Raw genomic sequence first — 20633 nt, forward strand, 5'->3', positions numbered from 1 at the left:
AAGACCACCCCCGGCTTTAATGATTCACATCTGTCATAATGAGCATTTGTCCCACTCACAGTTATTATTTAATATTGCAAAAGGATACAGGAAAAAATCAGCCAAGGGAAAACACATGGGCAGAAGTCAGGAGAAAAACAGGCACACACATCTAGGGGTCCTTTCCCCGCAGAGTCACACAGGATGTGCTCTCTTCCTCAGCAACGAGTAGTGACAGTGACGGTGAATGTTGTCCACCAGCGTCACTCATTAGAAACTCAGGGTCCAGGGTTTTCTCTGGGAGCTGGTCACATAGGCACCCACTGCCTGAAGTGTGCCAGAATTCTAGACCCTCAGAAGGCAACCACACTGTACACACAACGTAGGCACAATGAGCCACTGGTTGGAGGTAGGGCAGTGGGAGCCATCCTACAACCTGAGTTCTCAGAGGCCAGTCAAGAGCCAACGGGGTAAGCAGACCTGTCTAAGGACAAGCAGCCAGGACACCACGTTAACTTGTTTTTGCACAATAAGACTAACTGCTGTTAAATTGGGTTTTATCTAAAAGTTTTTATAAATAAAACCCCTTCCTCCCTAAGAACTTGGGAAGAAATGGAGAGTTAGAAGAAATGTTCAGCAGAGTCCTGGTCAGTAGCACAGTGTTTCACACAGACCATCTGGAAAAATCCCAAAGTGCTGCCTCTAAGTCACACCCAGCCCTGTAAATGTCTGAAACACTGCTAAGATTGAGACACAGACAGAGAAGTGAAAAAAACAGGAAATATAATATGGTCATAGTAACTCCACAAATACACATCAATGTACTATTTCCACTAGATAATGAGAAAGCCTTCGATCTACCCACCCCATCCTCACAAACAGTAGAAGAAACAGAAAAAAAATACATTTATTATGTTAGAAGAGATAGGAACTCTGAAATCTGTGAGAGACATTCACTTGCTCAATAATCACTCTTGATGAATGCAAACACACTTCTATGTTTGGCTACAGTTTGTACAGGGAAGTGGGTCTTTACACCTTCACTAAGAAGCTGCTACTGCTTATTAACAAGGAACAAGGGCAAAAATACTCAACACTGTACCACGGCCAGGGGTGCCCATTCCACACATGGTCCTCACACTCTGCTGGAGGTTCTCACCCAAAGTGTCACAGGGCTCATTCTTCCAGGAACATATATCCAGGCCAGTCAGTAAGATGGCGTGGTCATGACGAGTCCCATCTTTCCCCATCAATCCAGACTGCCACTGGCAGAAGCTACTTAAGGTGTGGTCTGCGTGATGACTTATCACCAGCCCTGGCTGTGCAAGAGACAAGGACCAAGGACCCCATGATAATGGAGAGAAAACATGTTATAATGCATTGGCATCACAGCAAACTATCATTGACCTGGATTTCAAATACATGGCTGGATCTGGATGGCATATAAGTTAATGCATGTATTTTATGTATTCTATAAAACCTGTACAGATCCAGTGTACACATTTATGGACGTTTCTCTAGTTCCATACATAAACAATTGAAATGTATCTGGCCGATCCTGAATGCATGTTCAATGACCCAAGAAAGATTACTTCTGCGCATGAACTTTTTGTATTCAAAAATCTTTAAAAAACACTTTTCAAAATTAAGTAAAGCCACAGAATCATTTATACCTGGCTTTGCACATACATATACAAAAACACGTCTAGACAGCAATATGTTTATCTCATAACCAAATTAAGCAAGTGGGATTTCCAATAAATAAGTCTTTTAATATTTATTATTACAGTGTTCAATGAAATATCTTTTCTTCAAAGGCAGTATATTTCTGAGAGGAGGTAGGTCAGTTGGTAAAGCTTTATTTCTGGAAAATAAACTGCAACTAAAAGGAGACTTTGCAAGCCATGTTCAACTTCCTCTGTCTCTATCAAGTTCGGATAACACAACAATGAAGTAACAGGGTGTAGAACATTGGAACTCTTGGGAACGGAAGAATTTGAGACATAGAAGAACATGCATCAGACCAGGCTGCACCAAGTTTTTTGAATCTTATTCACCGGCATGCTCTAGTTTCCTATGGCTGGTTGGACAACACCAGGTTTAATTACCTCAACTTCAGGACACTGGCTTGTTTAAAGCTTTCACTGTTAGAATGTTGTATTGAAATTTTTTCTCTCAGTCACTGAATATGTTTTCTGCTGAAATGTTTATTTTGTTTTTCCAGAAAGTCAAATATACCCAAGTTAAATGCTACACATAAACACGGGGGCATGCCTTGCGTTCTTTAGCAGGTGATTTCCAGGAAAACTGCATTAATTAAAGTTAACACAGGTGTACGATCAAACGATAACCTCGCTTATTCTTTGCAGCTTGGATGAATTCCAAGGTGAAAATGTTTTAATACAAGGAATAATTAACCTGTCACCTGAGAAGCCCGGCATGTTCAGCAGCCCCCTCCCCAACTGCGCACTCACACAAAAGACAATGAGGTCGTATCTTCCCTGACTAGTCAGACTAGAAATAGCCCGTCCACACATGCCCCCACCCTGCACAGAAAAAGAGCAGCATCCCAGGACTTTAACATCGAAGGTGTCTTAGATCTTATGAATGATCTCAGGTTTCATCTAAAAAATTCTTTATTTTATAAATAAGAAAACTGTGGCTAAAAGGAGACTCTGAAAATGTCAGCAAGGGTGGAGCTGAGGCTGGGCACTTGGCTCCTGTCCAGCACCCACTCTTCTTCACCCAGTCAATGATTAGCTTGGGGAAAAATGGAAGTGAGAGCCTTTTGTGCCTATAATGCCTCCCCGTTACTTATGCCGCGAGGTGTTCATGTCCATCCTCACTGTGAAGGGACCACCTCTATGCATTTACAGGGGTCACAAATGAAGGCAAAGGATCTTTAACCCACTGCTACCAAGATCCAGCGTAATCTGGGTTTTTAAAGCATGCAGTGAGGGAAACGCACTTGAGAGTCCGTAGAAATCTTAATAAAAATAAAAATATCAGACTGCAAATGGTGGCAAATGGTGAGGGTTAAGAGCTGGGAGATAATCGAATAAAAAGCAGAAAGGGCTCATTGCCACTGGCATCCTGAAAGCTCATGATGGCTAAGATATATTGTGTGCTATGTATTCGTAGTGTGTGTCCCACCTATATGCTGAAGGCAGCTTTTACATGCCATTTTCTTACAGGCCAATTAAAGGATAATTTCTTACCACTTTTGCACAAAATAAACCCCACAAAAACTCCAAAAAAAGTTTAAAAGAATTGAAAAGACACTCATTTGCAGTAAAACACAAAATATTAAATACTTGTTGCCCTCGAGAGAGAAGAACCCATAGAACAATTATATTAAAGAAAAACGCATTATTTTGCCTTTACTTTTCTGGGAGTAGAAAGAGTAGATAGTTTCAAAGATAAACTACCTGTTCATCCTCTAGAAGAATCAGACCTACAATTGCAATGTTGATGTTTCCTCCTATTGTTCCATCTTTGAATAAAGCAGATACCTGAAAAGGACAGGAAATCCATGTTAGCACCATAAATGGCATTTCCCCCCCTACTTACTAATGGGCCTAGAATCCAAAGCTCTTGTTCTTCAATGACAGAGCAATGTTAATTTTCTTGTATTTTAAGCAGACAGATATATTAATCATATCCCTGTAAAAAGCCGAAGCTTCAGGTGGGAGTGGGGTCCACCTCTTACTGTTAAACACCTATGAAAGGATCACAAGACTGTGGGTTGGTAAGTGTTCCTCTTAGAATTAAAGAGGAATTTTAAGCTAATCATGATGACTACAGAAACCAATCACTTCTCAAGCTCTTCTGGCAAGGAATTCCACAAGTGCAAGGGAAACTCGTGCACTTATGGGATTCCAAGAGGATACAAGAAAGAGAAGGAAAAAATCATGGTAATGAGATGATGAGAGAAAGACACAAACATTAGAGGTGATAGATCATGGAAGTGGAAATTAATGACCAGAGTGGCATTTGGGATGGTGAGCAGGAACAGCACGACTACCATGGAATGCAACCTGAAGTGATTTGGCACTGAGCTGTGGAAATACTGGAAAAGCTCTACAGAAGAGTGGCAAACACTTCCACACATCAGAGCAGTTTGCTGAGGACAACAGGGCAATGCTTCGACCCCGTGCGGTGGGAAGGTGGCTCTATTTCACTGCCTCCTCGGCTTCCTGGGAGACCAGAAACCGAGGGGTTCAGTCTACCAAAAATGACACTAGCCATAGTAATCATATGACATCATCAAAAGATGGGCACATTCAGGGGTACTCTGTTTATTGAGGCAGAAGAATGTAAAGACATACTTTTAAAATATTGTCGTTAAAACTATTCTTAAAAACACACTTTGGTGACCCAAGATTTTGTCTTCTCTTACTTAGATTTCACGTACATGAAATGAGGCTTAGTATACCTCTCATCACTCTTCAGTGATTAATACAGCTGACAATTTGAGACACAAACACATTTAACCTGAGATGATATTCTAAAAGGTTGCACTTTCCCTCTGTTTTTATAGATAAAATAATTTATATTTAGCATTTGAACATTAATATTTCTAAAAAGTTGGGCATTTCTATAGAGCCATCTAAAATCACACATCTAATGCTGATAATCAGATTTACTGCACTACAGCATCCCCTTAGAGATTTCCAGTAAATATTTCCAGTAAATAGACACTAGTAAGCCCAAAACATCTCATAGGCTTACAGAGGCTTATTGAGAGGGTCAAATGATTTTTTCCTACTGAATTAGTCTATGAAGTTCTGAAAATGGCTCTTTTCATTGGAGCATGGAAAACTAAATGAGTTATCACCAGTAAAATATTTCTCATATATGAAACATCAATCCACAGGTAACAAGTAAATCCACATGTTTCTTATATGAAACATCAATACACACACACACACACACACACACACACCCCATGAAGTGCAATGACACAGATGGCCTCAACTGGAAGGACGATCCTACCATGTTGAGTATCGTGAGCACGTAGGTCGTGATATTTTCATGGCCATGGTTTTGCATCATCTTTTTGTCGACCACCACCAAGGTCTCCACATTCAGTTCTTCATTTCTATGGGACCTCAGAAGAGAGCGCTTATGCCGTAAGCAAGACTTATACTCATCTGGCAAGATGAAGAGGTCTTCCTTGGGAGGCTGGGGCATGTCTATGGAGGGACATATGGAGGGCAAATGAAAGCACAAGTCACACACAAAATCAGAGCCATAACTCATCATAGAGAAATTTGGTCTCAAAAATGAACGCTTATGATAAAAACCACATAACCTTTAAAACCTTGTGATGCAGAAGCTTGTATTAAAGTAGCACCCTAAATTTAAGTAAAATTCATGTAGTCTAGGCATCATGGAAATCGTGGCTGTATTTCCCTTTATATAATTTCATCCTAATTTAAAACAACAAGAAAGGGCACTCTTTGACTCTGACTCCTAGCATCTGGTAGCAAAAGGGTTCAAAAACTTTGAGCATAGGGATTTGTAGAACAGATTCCTCTGCAAAGACAAAGCAATGGAACAAATAATTACAAGAACACGAGCTGGCTGGCTTGCACTGTTTTCCTACTTGAAGACTTTTAATGACTTGACAATGTTTAAAGTTGATTTCAATGTCTGGACACATAACTAGCTTGTCTACACTGTTTCCAGTGGATTATAAAATGCTTGAGGCAGCTCCACTTCACTGAAGAGCTTAATTTCCTAGAAAGTACCATAAATATTTATGTAATTTGATTAGAAGACAAAGCATACACTTTTCTCTTGAAGTAATCCCTTTAAAAATATTTTTGGCATGTATAATCGTTAGGTTAACACTACATTGAAAACAATTAGGTTTAGTGGATGCCTCAGAAAATGTGGTTAAAATTGTTTCGTGTGAAAGTGGACTTCAAAAAGCCCAGATATTTAGGTGGCGTGCACACAAAATCTATGCAGACTGTATTCGAGGAGCATACTGTAAGCAGATGCTATTTTGTTTGACTAGTGCATCCAACACATTTTATTTTCCTTTGCTAACATACTTCCAAAACTAAATAAAGCTTTTGGAGAATAATAATGATACCAGCTAATGTTTATTGAGCACTCATCATTTGCCATTAATGTTTATGCAATGCCCACAGGTGTGAGCCCCACCCTAGGCGACGTCTCTGGGTAACTCGTGCAGTCTGTACCCTAGCCTGAGCACGGGGTTCTAAGGATGAGGTCGTGAAGGCAGAGGAGAGGAACATGACTTGCTCACACCCCTTCCTTCGAAAGGGTTGGAAATGGCTACCAGATTTGGACAGTGTGGTCCTAGAGCTCTTGTTCTTAATTACCACTGGTGGAAAAATGTCTTTAGGATGAAAACAACATGTTAGCACAGGACCCAGCAGCTGCAGGTCCTCAGTATTGGGGGCAGGGGTCAGAAACTCCGTGGGGTGGTGATCTCATGGGCCTTGGCTCCGAAAACCCCTCAGCAAAGGACTGCCCCTTACTATGGAGCTTGCAACATTGTCCCCAGAACACACAGGCCTCAGCTGCACACCCACCATCACCTGAAGGGCAGCCAGTCCACTAATCAGCCTGAGGTCCAACCTCACTATTGGTTTTCAGCAAATCAACCTGCCTCTGTTTGCCCTTTTCCACCGAAAAATGCCTGAGTGAACACAGAAAAGGCTCCCATTTTCGGAACAGGAGACTCTAACAGGAAAGAACCATTGTAAGCGTGAATTCTACCAAGACAGAAGAGCAGGACTGCCCTGAGTTCAAGGGAAAGTCCAAAAGCCTCAGGGACAACATGGAAATATCAATGCACAGATGGCACAGGGCCCTGACGATGTGCCCATGCACAGGTGACACAAGGCCTTGAGGTGCATCACGCGTAGGTGACACAGTGTCCTGGGGGGTGCATCTGTGCATTGGTGACATGGGGCCCTGGGGGTACAGTGCATTCACGCACAGGTGACACGAGGACCTGACCTGGGGGTGCATCCATGAACAGGTGACACAGGGCCCTGAAGATGCACGCACCAGTGGGAAGAACTGCTGTCAATTCTGTTGATTCTGCTCACTTTTCCGGGGACTGGGCTGGTCACATGGCCCCTGGCCACTCGAGGCCCAGGAGTGCAGTACCGTCACCAGCATAGCCCAGAGGGGACAGAAATATGTGGCAAACTAAACAGCAGGATATCAATCACCAATGTTCTCCACCTACAAGAGGCATTTTGTTGAGCTTTCTTTCTCTAGTTTTATTATGAAGACCATGGGAACTTTTTTAAACTTTTCAAATACAAACTGTATTATAGAGTTTAGTATCCTTTTTAAAATAACTGCCTTTCACTTACCACCACTATTACGATTCTGAAATGTCTCTCAAGGCAACATACACTACACACACACACACACACACACACACACACTCACATGCCTATGCACACATGCCCAGATGTGGACACCACTGAGGGTCATCTCTACCGCCTTGCACACACAGCTGTGCCTAAGCTGTGCCACCAGCCTGAGTGATGGTGACCACCTTCAGAGAGGGATGAAAGGATCACAGTCCTCTCACAATGGTCTGCATTGCTTGATGTTTTCAAGGTCCACTGCAGCATCTGCTTAAGAGCCTGGTGTGTGGTCTGTCAAAGCGGTTAAGACGGCCCCGCTCTCTCTCCTGCTGAGATTCAGGTGTGTGGGCCACTTTATCTCCTTGGTATATGGAATGTGTCCTGCTCTGACCACACGCACACCATGAGCCCTGGCAGCAGAGTCCTGGCTCTGACCTTGTGGATGCCTCCAGCATGCATCTGGGTCCTGACCTGCCAGTCAAGGCAGCCTCGGGCAGCTGTTGCTGATATGCACACCCTTTTCAAACACTCACCCAACCTCAGGATTCCCAACTCTCTCAGCCTCCTGCTCACCTCCCTTCGTTCTCAGCATGGTTCTTCCTGCTACCTCCCCTACACCTGAGCCCACTAAGCTCATCTGGGTGTGACGTTTTCAAGTCATCTGAATGCAGCATATGACTTTTGGGGGTAGGATGAAATGGGTTTGGAGGACGCAAAGGCACTGACGGCTTAACAAGCACTAATTCTGTTGTTGTAGGTGCCAAGAGATTTTTGTTCATTCACTCATTCAATGAGATTCACTAAGTACTTGCAACAGGTCTGCCTCTATTCAGGGTGCTGGGTAGAACAGTCATAGAAACCAACCAAGCAGGAAACGATGGGCTGGGGGGAGCAGGGGCTGTCCAGAGGCTCCTGGGGAAGGTTCACCCAGTGATGTTTGAGGAGAGAGCTCAAGGAAGTGAGGCACATCCCACAAAGTACCCCACTTCGATCCCTGAATTTCTGAGAGGTTTCTACATAAAATGTAAATAACAAGTCATTTCCTAAATGGTCATGACAAAAAAGACTTTGATAAAGCCTCGGTGATAAATTGTATGTATATTATGTCACACTGAGTCTGCCCTTTTGATGTGGTAATGTATATAAGTATGCATATAAATGAATTGCCTCAGCAGGAAAACTATGTGGACTTGAATAAATCGAAACCTCAAAAATATAGAAGGACTGAGTAGTGATGCCAGGGTTCTTTTGAAGATGTCTGGTAGATTCTTTACTTCTGCACACTGTGTCATTTAATCTGCCCAGGAAAGAGTTCTTAAAAAACATCATTTACCATTATCCATCCATCTGCTATGGAGAGACTTCCCGTGCTGAACTTACAGATAAGGGACTCTCTCTGGAATCATTGCTTCAGTTTAGCAACGACAGATCAATAGATTTCACCTCGTGGCAGACACGCTTTGAAGAAAATGTACAAGGTTCCATCAGCTTACATAAATGTCAGAATCACTAAATACACGCAAAGATTCGCCCTTACATACATTTCTTGCGTCTTCCACAGAAATGCTGTTTTTGTGGCAGTCCCAGGTGAAGGTCACTGCTGTGCAGGGGTTGATGCGCCAGTTCCCACGTCCTGGAGGTCACCAGGACCTCACTGGCCCCAGGAGCATGGGGCTCTGTGGATCTCTTATACAGTATGTGGGATGGGGAGCTGCCCTGGGCAGCGCTGCCGAGTTTCCACAAGAGGTGTGAAGGAAGTGGCTTTAGGAAGTAATCTGCCTCTTCTGTTCGTATCATGCCTGACTGGAAAAAATAAAAGGAAAGACAGAAAACACAATTAGACTTTCTGTTTCAAGCCAGGGCCGATTCTCCAGGCACCGCATTTGTTATTATTCTCTCGGAAGCATGCTCTTCCCTCCAGTGAGAGCGAACACTGGAAAGGTTCAGAGACCCCGGCTGAGAGTTAGCAATGGGAAAGGCCTCACACACAGCCTCAGCTCTCTGGCTCTGCAGCCCTGCAGAAAGGCCGGTGTGGAGCTGCTCCAGGACTGGACTCCAGGAATGAGAAAGGGACAGAGGGTGCACAGCATACCAAAGTCAGTTAATTTACACCAAAAGTAATGATGGTGCAAGAAAGAACACCTGCACACTTAAATATTAAATATTCATGTTGGTGAGGGGTCTCAGATAAAGCAACAAAAATTAGAATCCTAATAGGGTAATGTGCAAAACTCTGTTAAAGCAAATTTGAAAACAAAGCCAATGTTACACTTTCTAGAAAAGTGTAACTTAACAAAATTAATCCTGAGGAAAGCATAAAAAAATTTTCTTGGGGAATCTGGAAGGTTTTTCTAAGCAAGATATTAAAAGGAAATAGGAAAGCAGTGATTTTATAAAAATACTAAAAATGTCTGTAGAGCAAAAAGACTAAACGCAATGTTCAAAATCGTGGAGACAAAATCGACAGATTGCTTTTTTATCTTTTAGGGTGACAAATATTTTTAAGATCTTGGTAGCACGATTGTTGGTGAGCCTGAGGACAAACAGGCAATCTTGCATTCTGGGAAATGTAAACTGAGGCCCCACTTGGGGGGCAGCCCCAGGGCCAGCCCATATATCTGTGCACTACAGACATTAGGAGTTAAAGTGCACAGTTCAACTCCAGGGGTTAACTTTTGGGAATTCTCGCCAAATATTTCTTGTAAGAATTTCTTAAATGTCTGTGAACCAGGTGTGAATGTGTATGGCAGCATTGTTTATAATAGCAAAACAGCAAAAACAAAACTAAAAATAATAAAAACAGGAAACAATTTAAATGGTTACCAGTAAATTCAGGATCAATTTTTAAAGTCCATTTATTTAATTGGAGGTTATATAACTACTAAAAATTGGAGTTATGTACTGATGATAATTATAATTAAACATGTTTTTTAGTTCCTGAAGCTGAGGCCCACGTTTTTTATATACTACCTATTGATTACTCATCAATAGGTAAGTTCTGTAAGGTATCAGTGTCCCCGTTTTATGGGTGAAGAAATAGAGATGTAGAATGATTCAGTAATGTTTTCAAGGTCAACTGGCTAGGAAATATAGTGTAAGAATTCGAATGAAATCAGAGTACATTCAGAACTTGTAAGTTTAAGGTTTATACTACGGGGTTTCCAAAAGGTATTAATCTGTTAAAAGTGTATAATAGAGTATATAGTGTGCTCTCAATTATGTTCATTTTAAAAGTTGTGTATCTACACTTAAAGAATTCTCTTGGATGACTGAAGATAAATTCAAGTCAAATTGGATGGTGGAACAACAACCATCTTGAGGGGAAAAGCCTCTTCAGGAGGAGAAAGTTGAGTAGGAGGGATGCAAAAGGAAAATTATACTTCATTTTTATAGCTCTGCATTACTCAAGTTCAAGTCTGTGCATTCCTTCTTTTAAAATAAAATCAATGGCATTGCTGGATCATAGGATTATAAATGAATTTTTAAATTCCTAATAAATGTTATTATATATTGCTCTAATTTTATAATGCAATCAACTCCTATGGTACCCATCAGGGTACCATTTAGAGCTCTCCAACACTGAACTATTAGTATTACTATTGTGCCGATTTTTTCAGTGATTTTACAAATCTGGTGCTGCACACTGACTGAGACACTCACTAGGTATTCTCAGCTGCTGACCCACGGCTTCCAATGTCCATTCTAAATTTGTCTCTGATGTGGGAAGCTTGTGTCTGATTCTTACTTGGAGTTGTGGGGAGACTTCCCTTGCATTAATGTCCATGTAGTGAAGCCCTGTGTGGGGCTGGGCTGTCCTAGGTGAGTCTGGGCATTTGTACAGTGTGAACTGCAGGCACGGAGGAGCATTTCCTAGACCTTGAGAAAATGCCAAACACAACTCTCAAGGAAAATAGGGTTTGGGGTGGGAGACATAAAAGAAAGAGAAGAGCAGGTTTATCAAATATAGGGAGAGGAAGCATTGGCTGAAATGTTACCACTGGGGGTGAGGGGAGGCAAGACCAAGGTAAGCTTGGTAGACTATCAGTGAAGCCATCAGCACCACCATGGGAGGTAGACCTCCTGGGGCCCAAATACCACATAGCCATGGGAAAGTGAAATTCTTGGAATTTATGCCCAGGATTGAGGGAGGGGGCAGAGGCAGTCTTTCCTGCAGTGCTATTCATGAATGACTTTGGAACCTTCTTGGCCTTCTAGAACTTCGGGAACTAAACGAAGACACGACAACACTTTACCTTTTGCAGTTCTACCAGGGAATGCCAAGTGTGAAATAAATTAAATAATGGTTAGAGCCAATTAGGTTTCAACCTTTTTGCATTTTAACTAACTGAGAAGCGTAAGCAGTCATCGATGTGTTCAACCTTGTATAACGCTACCCAATTCGTTTCTCCATTACCTAAGGTAACCAGTTTAGGTATTAAATCAAAAAAGAAGAAAAATTCATGCATGGCTTAAAACAATAACAGCACTTTTTGATATGCAAACAATTGCTCACTTTTCAAACCACCCCTCAGAAGATGATTGGCTCTTTAAGAACCTAGAATAGACGTGATTCAGTATCCCCCCTGCAGGTTGCAGCAGACTGATAGAAGGCAATGGCCGGGTGAATTGGACACTGCAGAATTTATCATCCCATTCTCATACTTATTAGCTGTGTGACTTTGGATGATTTACTCAGCCTTTCTGTGCTGTTCTGTCATCTAGGATGCAGATATAAGAACAGCTACTTGTCACGAGTTTGTAAGACTTAACATTCTTAAAGTATATGATTTAGTGAACATTCAAACAAGATTTGCTGAATTAATAAAACGAAGGATGTAAAATATCATACTTTACCCTGATGATCTTTGCTCTCCTTCTGATAATTCAGAGAGCCCATGAGGAATTTTTCACTCTGCAGTTGGAGATCCCTCTGAAGCCCTGAGTGTTGGTGCACCCAGCACCACAATCATCTCAAACACAATTTTGTTTCTGACTTGCTGCTTTGCTTTTTACACTCTTTCTGGCTTCCTGGCCTACACACTTGTGATCTAAGACAGCTGTTTCCTATTCAGAACGATCTCCTCCTTTCCCCTAGGCTCAAGGCTACATTCTGGGTGGCCCAGGCTAAGAGGACCAGATCCCCAGGCAAAGGTGTCCGACTGCAGTTGGCAGATTTTTGAATTTTCCTTAACAAAGTCGTTAAGCATTATACTTATTTCATTAATAATTTAGTCTGAGTCACAATATTCAGTATTTAAATAATCTCCAATTTCATTAAATACATAGAGCATAGTAACTGATAAGACTGATATTTTGATATCCCTTGATAAACAACAGATAAAAATACAAAAAAAGTTACTTCATTAGCTTGTTGCATTATTAGTTTGCAAGCTATTCTAAAAGATAAGGTAAATTGCAGAAGATTAATGTTTTCTTCTTATCAGAATGAAGAATATTTGTTTGGAAACTCAAAATGTCTAGGGGAACCTGCCTGTAGCTCACAGTAACCACTGGAATGTCAGGCGGGTGGATTATTAACCAGGCTTCAGAAAAGGCCAAGTCCTTCAGGCTTTGCAGAGGACAGGCTTTGTTCTCACAGGGCCTGCCTCTCTCATGATCAATTCTGGAAATCATTTTACATTAGAAAACTCACCAAACACTTATGTTGCCTTCATAAGAAATGAACGAATACGTGCTGTGTTACTGCTGGGAAAAGCTAGTTCTGAGCAATGTAAGTAAAGAAAATATTGAAGCTTGGCAGTAGGATGTTTACTGTAGTCTATTTGTTGTCATCCATAATTAAAAGTTGGTAGATTTGTATTAATTGTGATTTGTTGAGATTCATAGAAACTGCTCATTAAAGTTTTCATGAATCAAAAAAAAAAAAATAGAAATTAAGAAGAAGTGAATAAATGCCCAATCACTGAGGTTATCTCTACTGCAGTGAGAGAGACTCCCAGTGAACCAGTTCTAAGCGTGTCTCAGGTGACACCCTGTGCCCTATTCATGAGAACTACCTATCAATAAACACAGTAAAGAAGAGAAAGAGGCATTATGAGAAAGAGCCATTTTCATTTTCAAGTGATTTCATTTTTACTCTCCTCCATCTTTTCTCCTGAAGTGTCATTTGTTTTGGGAATATTCTATGCATTCTAGGTCTTCTTAGTGATATTTCAGAAACGTTAGACAGTTTCAACTTTTGTCAAACTTTAATCCAAGTGAAGCTTTGCTTTTCATTTTCTTCCAATCTCAGAACCAAATAGGAACCTACACCGAAAGCCGCAGTGAGTCTTGTTGTGTGATTATATGTGATATCTTGAAAACAAAAATTTGGCTAAAATTTTCTAAGAAGTTTAAATAAACCAAAAAGCTTCCTTTTTCTCCAAGAAATTTTGTATGTTTCTTTTTGCTCCTCTCTCCACTGCACCTGACTTAGGCACTGGGCTCACTCAACCTTTCTGTCTTCAAGGACAATGGGGCTGATACGCCGGTCACAAGAATCACACATCGTCCTAAACCCAAAGAAGTCCAGGCTTCATAATTTCAGTCATTTGCTCAGCTGTAAACTTGGTCCCTGGTCACTTTCCAGTTGCTTATATATAGACTCAAACTACTAACGTTTTGACACTGGACACTCTGACAAAGTTTCTGGTTAAAGCTGAGTCTTGTCAGTGATGAGTTATTTCCATCATTCTAATCCATCAGAGAGGCCTCAGTCCTTGGTTTCTTACAAAGCCCAGTTCCTCCTACAGTGACATCAGCACACATTTGTAAAACATGAATATCTGTTGTTTGTGCATGAGGAGGAGAGGGGGTAAGGGTGAGGCAGGGCTGGATGAAGGAGAAGCAGGACTGGGAAGGAGTCATGTGGAAGTTGACTGGATAAAGGCATAGATGGAATTGTTGAGTTCTACCTGGATCTTGTGGCCTGGCTAAACTGGACCAGTGTAATAACCATCCCAGTAGCAGAAGTGTGACTTGGGTGAAGTGCCAACTGTCTACATGCCCCACAAATACTGTCTCAGATGGCCAACCTGCCTCCCATCCATGGTTTCTGCACAGCTGGGCACACCTGAATCATCAGCCAATCAGATTTTGATGAATTCTATGGCAGCAAGAAGGCTAGAGAAAGCAGACTATAATTTAATAGTATAATTTAAGAATGCACTATCATTATCCTTGGTTATTCCAAATTATCACGGACTGTGGATTTACTCAAAACCATTCCTGTATCTATATGGCCCTTGTTCACTAGGAGAAGCAGTGATTTTTTTCGTATGTTAAAATCTTATCACTGAAGCCTCAAGGGTACAACACTGAGAACATTCACATTTCTGGCCTTGTTCTTAGAGCATGAAGAGCTCTCATATTTTTAGTATTTAATACTCATATAATTCACCTGGACATTAATTAAATTTACCAAGATTTCTTGCCAAACTCTACAAGCTAATCTTCATAGTGATATAACTTGGTCCCTGGTCACTTTCCAGTTGCTTATATATAGACTCAAACTACTAACGTTTTGACACTGGACACTCTGACAAAGTTTCTGGTTAAAGCTGAGTCTTGTCAGTGATGAGTTATTTCCATCATCCTAATCCATCAGAGAGGCCTCAGTCCTTGGTTTAGAGCTTAGATGATTAGAGCTTAGATGAAAATGATATTTGTGACTTCCTCCATCCCTGGCTGAAGAAGGAATCTGGAGTGAAAGGTGATCCTCTGTTAGGGGTAAATACTTTTTACCCATGTCTTAGGGTTTTCTAAGAAGGGAAGGACACAGGCGCACAGGACTTCTCAAACCCAAAGTGCAAGAAGGAAACTTTTCAGTGGGAGAGAGGACGTTCTCAGCATTGTCCTTGCCTGTGGTGTCAAGGGGAGGGTCAGGTGGAGGCAGCCAGCTGTGAGTGAGGAACAGCACAAGCCTGCTGAGAAGCCAATATTAAGAAGGCAGAGCCAGATGGCCAAACAGAAGCTTCCACCAAACCTAGAATAATATATGCAGAGAAAATATCCCTAAAACGTGAAGGAGAAATAAAGACTTCTAAACAAACAAAAGCTGAGGTATTTAATCAACACCAGACCTGTCATCCAAGAAATGATAAAGAGATTTCTTCAATATGAAAGAAAAGGACATTAGTGAGCAATAGAGAAATCATGTGAAGGTAGAAAACTCACTAGAAATAGTAAATACACAGAAAAACACAGGATTTTATAATACCGTAATTACGTTTGTAAGTCAGTTATATCTTGAGTAGAAAGACTACAGCATCATCAAAATAATAACTATAGCATCAAAAATAATAACTACAGCAACTTTTTGAGACATGATACAGTAAGATACAAGTAAAAGCAACAAAAAGTTAAATGCAGGAGGACAGAGTTAAAGCACAGAATTTTTATTAGTTTTCTCTTTGCTTGTTTCTTAGTTTGTTTATGCAATCCTGATAAGCAGTCATCAGTTAAAAGTAATGAGTTATCCTGTAATCCCAGCACGGTAGGCGGATCATGAGGTCAGGAGATCGAGACCATCCTGGCTAACATGGTGAAATCCCATCTCTACTAAAAATACAAAAAATTAGCTGGGTGTGGTGGCGGGCACCTGTAGTCTCAGTTACTCAGGAGGCTGAGGCAGGAGAATGGCGTGAACCCAGGAGGCAGAGCTTGCAGTGAGCCAAGATCACGCCACTGCACTCCAGCCTGGGGGACAGAGTGAGACCCCATCTCAAAAAAAAAAAAAAGTAATGAGTTATAAGATATTATTTGCAATCTCATAGTAACCTGAAATAAAAAAAAAAAGATACACAAACAGTAAAAAGCAAGAAATTAAAACATACCACAGAGAAAATAACTTTCACTAAAAGGAAGACAAGAAGGAAAGAAATAAAAAGCCACAAAAAAACCCATAAAACAAATGACAAAATAGCAGGAGTAAGTCCTTACTTATCAATAATAAAATTGAATGTAAATAGACTAAACTCTTCAGTCAAAAGACATAGAGTGGCTGAATGGATTAAGAGAAAAAAACAAGACCCAATGACCTGTTGCCTACAAGTAATTTCACCTATAGGTATACATAGACTAGAAATAAAGTAATAGAAAAAAGATATTCCATGCAGATGGGAAGGAAAAGGGCTGGAGTCCTAAACTTATATAAGACAAAATAGATTTCAAGACCAAAACTACAAAAAGAGACAATGAAGGTCATTATATGTTGATAAGAGGGTCAGTTCAGCAAGAGGATATAACAATTGTAAATATATATGCACTCAATATCGCAGCATCCAGATATAAAAAGCAAATTGTTATTAGAGCTAACAGATAAATAGATCCCAATGAAAAAACAGCTGGAGATTTCAACGCCCATTATCAAGACAGAAAATCACCAAGGACACATTAGAATTAATCTGCATTATAGACTAAATGAACCTAACGATATTTACATAACATTTTCTCCAATAGTTGCAGAATACACATTTTTCTCCTCAGCACATGAATAATTCTTAAGAATAGACCATATGTTAGGCCACAAAAAGATCTTAAAAAATTTTAAAAACCCTGAACTTCTATCAAGTATTTTCTCTAACCACAATGAAATAAAACTAGAAATCAGTAACAAGAGGAATTTTGGAAACTATACAAACACATGGAGATTAAATAATATGCTCCTGAATGACCAGTGGGTCAATGAAGAAATTAAGAAGAAAATTAAAAATTTATTTAAAAAATGATAACAAAAATACACCATACCAAAATTTATGGGATAAGGCAAAAATATACTAAAAGAAAAGCTTATAGGTATAACTGCCTACATCAATAAAGTAGAAAAACTTCTAATAAACAACCTATTGGTGCATCTTAAAGAACTAGAAAAGCAAGAGCAAACAAAACCAAAAGTTAATAGAAGAGAAAAAATAAATATCAGAGTAGAAATAGATGAAAGTAAAACAAGAAAACAACAAAAAGAACAACAAAATGAGAAGTTGGTTTTTTGAAAAGTTAAACAAAATTGGCGAACCTTTAGCTAGACTAAGAAAAAAAAGAGAGAAGACCCAAATAAATAAGATTAGAGATTACAAAGGAGACAGTACAGAAATACAAAGGATGATTAGAGGCTTCTGTGAACAGCTATATGCTAATAAATTGGAAAACGTAGAAGAAATGGATACATTCCTAGACACATACAAACTACCAAAGTTGAATCATGAAGAAATCCAAAACCTGAACAGACCAATAACAAATAATTACATCAAAACCATAATAAAAAATCTCCTAGGGAAGAAACACCCAGGATCTGATGGCTCTCCTGTTGAATTTTACCAAACATGTAAAGAATTAATACACTCCTACTCAAACTATTCTGAAAAACAGAGAAGGGAATAGTCCCAAGTTCATCCTAAGAGGCCAGTATTATCCTGATATCAAAACCAGATAAGAACACAGCAAAAAAAAAAAAAAAAAAAAAAAAAAAAAAATGAAACTACAAGCCAATATCCCTGATGAACATTGATGCAAAAATTCTCAGCAAAATACTAGCAAACCAAATTCAGCAAGACAAAAAAGATTATTCATCATGACCAAGTAGGATTTATCCCTGGGATGTAAAGATGCTTCAACATACACAAATCAATCAATGTGGTACATCACATGAACAGAATGATGGACAAAACCTACCAAATCATTTCAATTGATGTTGAAAAAGCATTTGACAAAATTCAACATTCCTTCATGATAATAATCATCAAAACACTAGGTATAGAAGGAACATACCTCAACACATTAAAAGCCATATATGGCAGACCCACAACTAGTGTCGTACTGAATGAGAAAAAAGCTGAAAGCCTTTCCTTTGTGATCTGGAACACAATAAAGATGCTCATTTTTACCACTATTATCCCAAATAGTACTAGAAGTCCTAGCTAGAGCAATCAGACAAGAGAAAGAAATAAAGGCATTCGAATTTAAAAAAAAGAAGTCAAATTATCCTTCTTTGCCAATGAAATAATCTTAGATTTGAAAAAATCTAAAGACACCACCAAAAAATTATTAGAATTGATAAATTCAGTAAAGTTGCAGGAGATAAAATCAGCATACAAAAATCAGTAGCATTTCTATATGCTAACAATGAACAATTTGAAAAAAGAAACCAAGAAAGTAAATTCATTTATAATCGCTACAAATAAAATAAAACACCTAGGAATTAACCAAAGAAGTGACAGATTTCTACTATTAAAACATTAAGGAAACTCTCCAGAACACTAGAATGGGCATTTTTCTTGAATGTACCCCATAAGTACAGGCAACCAAAGCAAAAATGGACAAATGGGATAACTGCAAGTTTAAAAGCTTCCGCACAGCAAAGAAAACAATCAACGAAGTGAAGAGGCAACCCACAGAATGGGAGAAAATATCTGCGAAGTACCCATCTGACAAGAGATTACCAACCAGAATATATAAGGAGCTCAAACAACTCTACAGGAACAAAATCTAAGAATCTGATTTAGTAATGGGCAAAAGGGCTGGGCGTGGTGGCTCACGCTTGTGATCCCAGCACTTTGGGAGGCTGAGGCGGGCAGATCACCTGAGGTCAGGAGTTCAAGACCAGCCTGGTAACATGGAGAAACCCGTCTCTACTAAAAATACAAAATTAACTGGGTGTGATGGCATATGCCTGTAATCCCAGCTACCCGGGGGCTGAGCCGGGAGAATTGCTTGAATCCAGGAGGTGGAGATTTCCATGAGCTGAGATCGTGCCATTGCACTCCAGCCTGGGTGACAGAGTGAGACTCTGTCTCAAAAAATAAAGAAATAAATAAATAGAAATAAAAATAAAATAAAATTTAAAAAATAGGGGAAAGTTATGAACAGACATTTCTCAAGAGAAGACGTACAAATGGCAAACAGGTATATGAAAAGGTGCTCAACATCATTAGAGAAATGCAAATCAAAACTACAATGTGATATTCTCTCACTTCAGTAAAATGGCTCTTATCTGAAGAACAGGCAACAAAGTGCCGGTGAGGATGTGGAGAAAAGGGAATCCTCATATACGATTGGTGGGAATGTAAATTAGTATACCCACTCTGTAGAACAATTTGGAGATTCCTCAAAAAACCAAAAATAGAGCTACCATAGGATTCACCAATCCTATTCCTAGGTACATTTCCAAAAGAAAGAAAATCAGGATATCGAAGAGATGTCTGCACTCCTATGTTTATTACAGCACTATTCTCAAAAGCCATGGTTTGGAAGCAATCTAAATGTCCAACAAGAAACAAATAGATAAAGAAAACATGGCACATGTACACAATGGAGCACTATTACATCACAAAAAGGAATGATGTCCTGTCATTTGCAACATGGATGGAACTGGGGGTCATTATATTACATGAAATAAACCAAGCACAGAAAGACAAACGTTGCGTGTTCTCACTTATTTCTGAGGAGCTAAAAATTAAAACAATTAAACTTGTGGAGCTGGAGAGTTGAATGGTGGTTACTAGAGGCTGAGAAGGACAGTGTGTGTGTCGGCGTTGGGAGCATGGGGGCTGGTTAACAGGTATAAGGATATAATTAGATAGAATGAATAAGATCTAGTATTTGATAGCACAACAGGGTGATTACAGTCAACAATAATTTATTATACATCTAAAAATAACTGAGAGAGTAGAACTAGATTGTCTGTATCACAAAAAAGCGATAAATGCTGGAGGCGATGGATATTCTATTTACTTTAGTGTGATTATTACACAGTGCATCAAAATATCTCATGAATCCCTGAATATATGCACCTACCATGTACCCATAAAAATTAAAAATGATTTTTGAAATACAAATTTAAAAAATAAAAAAATTAATTTAAAAAAGAAGCTGATTTTGATGTATGAAACTCATTTTGAAAAAAAATTTTTTTTAAATTATCCAAAATTATTACAAAATCTCTAAAAATAATGTGTTGCCTAAATCTGTTTCAGAATTGACGCTATTCATGGAGACTGAATGTTCCAGGCAATGAGGAATGAATGTGGGGTTCCTCCTAGGTCCTTCCTCAGCCCTGTCTGGACATTTAACACAACTGGAGGGATTGTCTGTCTGTGAGAATTCAAAGCAGCTAAGCATGGACATGTTCTGAAGACCAGTATTTCCTCCTACATGAAAGAAGAAATGTTGCCAGAAGCAACACAGTAATACTTATTAATAGAGCTTCCATTTACTGAGCCTACCATCTATTCAGGTAACTGCACTTCATAGATATCAGTCTATTGGTCTTCACTGTAGATCTGTGAAGAGGCT

At 39.7% G+C, this 20633-nt stretch overlaps 1 protein-coding gene across 1 annotated transcript in view; it reads right to left on the reverse strand.

Annotated features, from left to right (window-relative positions):
- Positions 1-20633, reverse strand: part of ADAMTS16 (ADAM metallopeptidase with thrombospondin type 1 motif 16) — a 180998-nt gene that overhangs the window by 127965 nt on the left and 32400 nt on the right. Inside the window, exons 3-6 of the mRNA XM_050793134.1 lie at positions 8885-9146; positions 4975-5174; positions 3408-3491; positions 1139-1298 (exon numbers count right to left, since the gene is read on the reverse strand). Coding sequence (XP_050649091.1) covers positions 1139-1298; positions 3408-3491; positions 4975-5174; positions 8885-9146 — 706 coding nt within the window. The remainder of the gene's footprint in view (positions 1-1138; positions 1299-3407; positions 3492-4974; positions 5175-8884; positions 9147-20633) is intronic.

Source organism: Macaca thibetana, chromosome 6, assembly GCF_024542745.1.
Source record: "Macaca thibetana thibetana isolate TM-01 chromosome 6, ASM2454274v1, whole genome shotgun sequence".
Taxonomy (NCBI): domain Eukaryota; kingdom Metazoa; phylum Chordata; class Mammalia; order Primates; family Cercopithecidae; genus Macaca; species Macaca thibetana.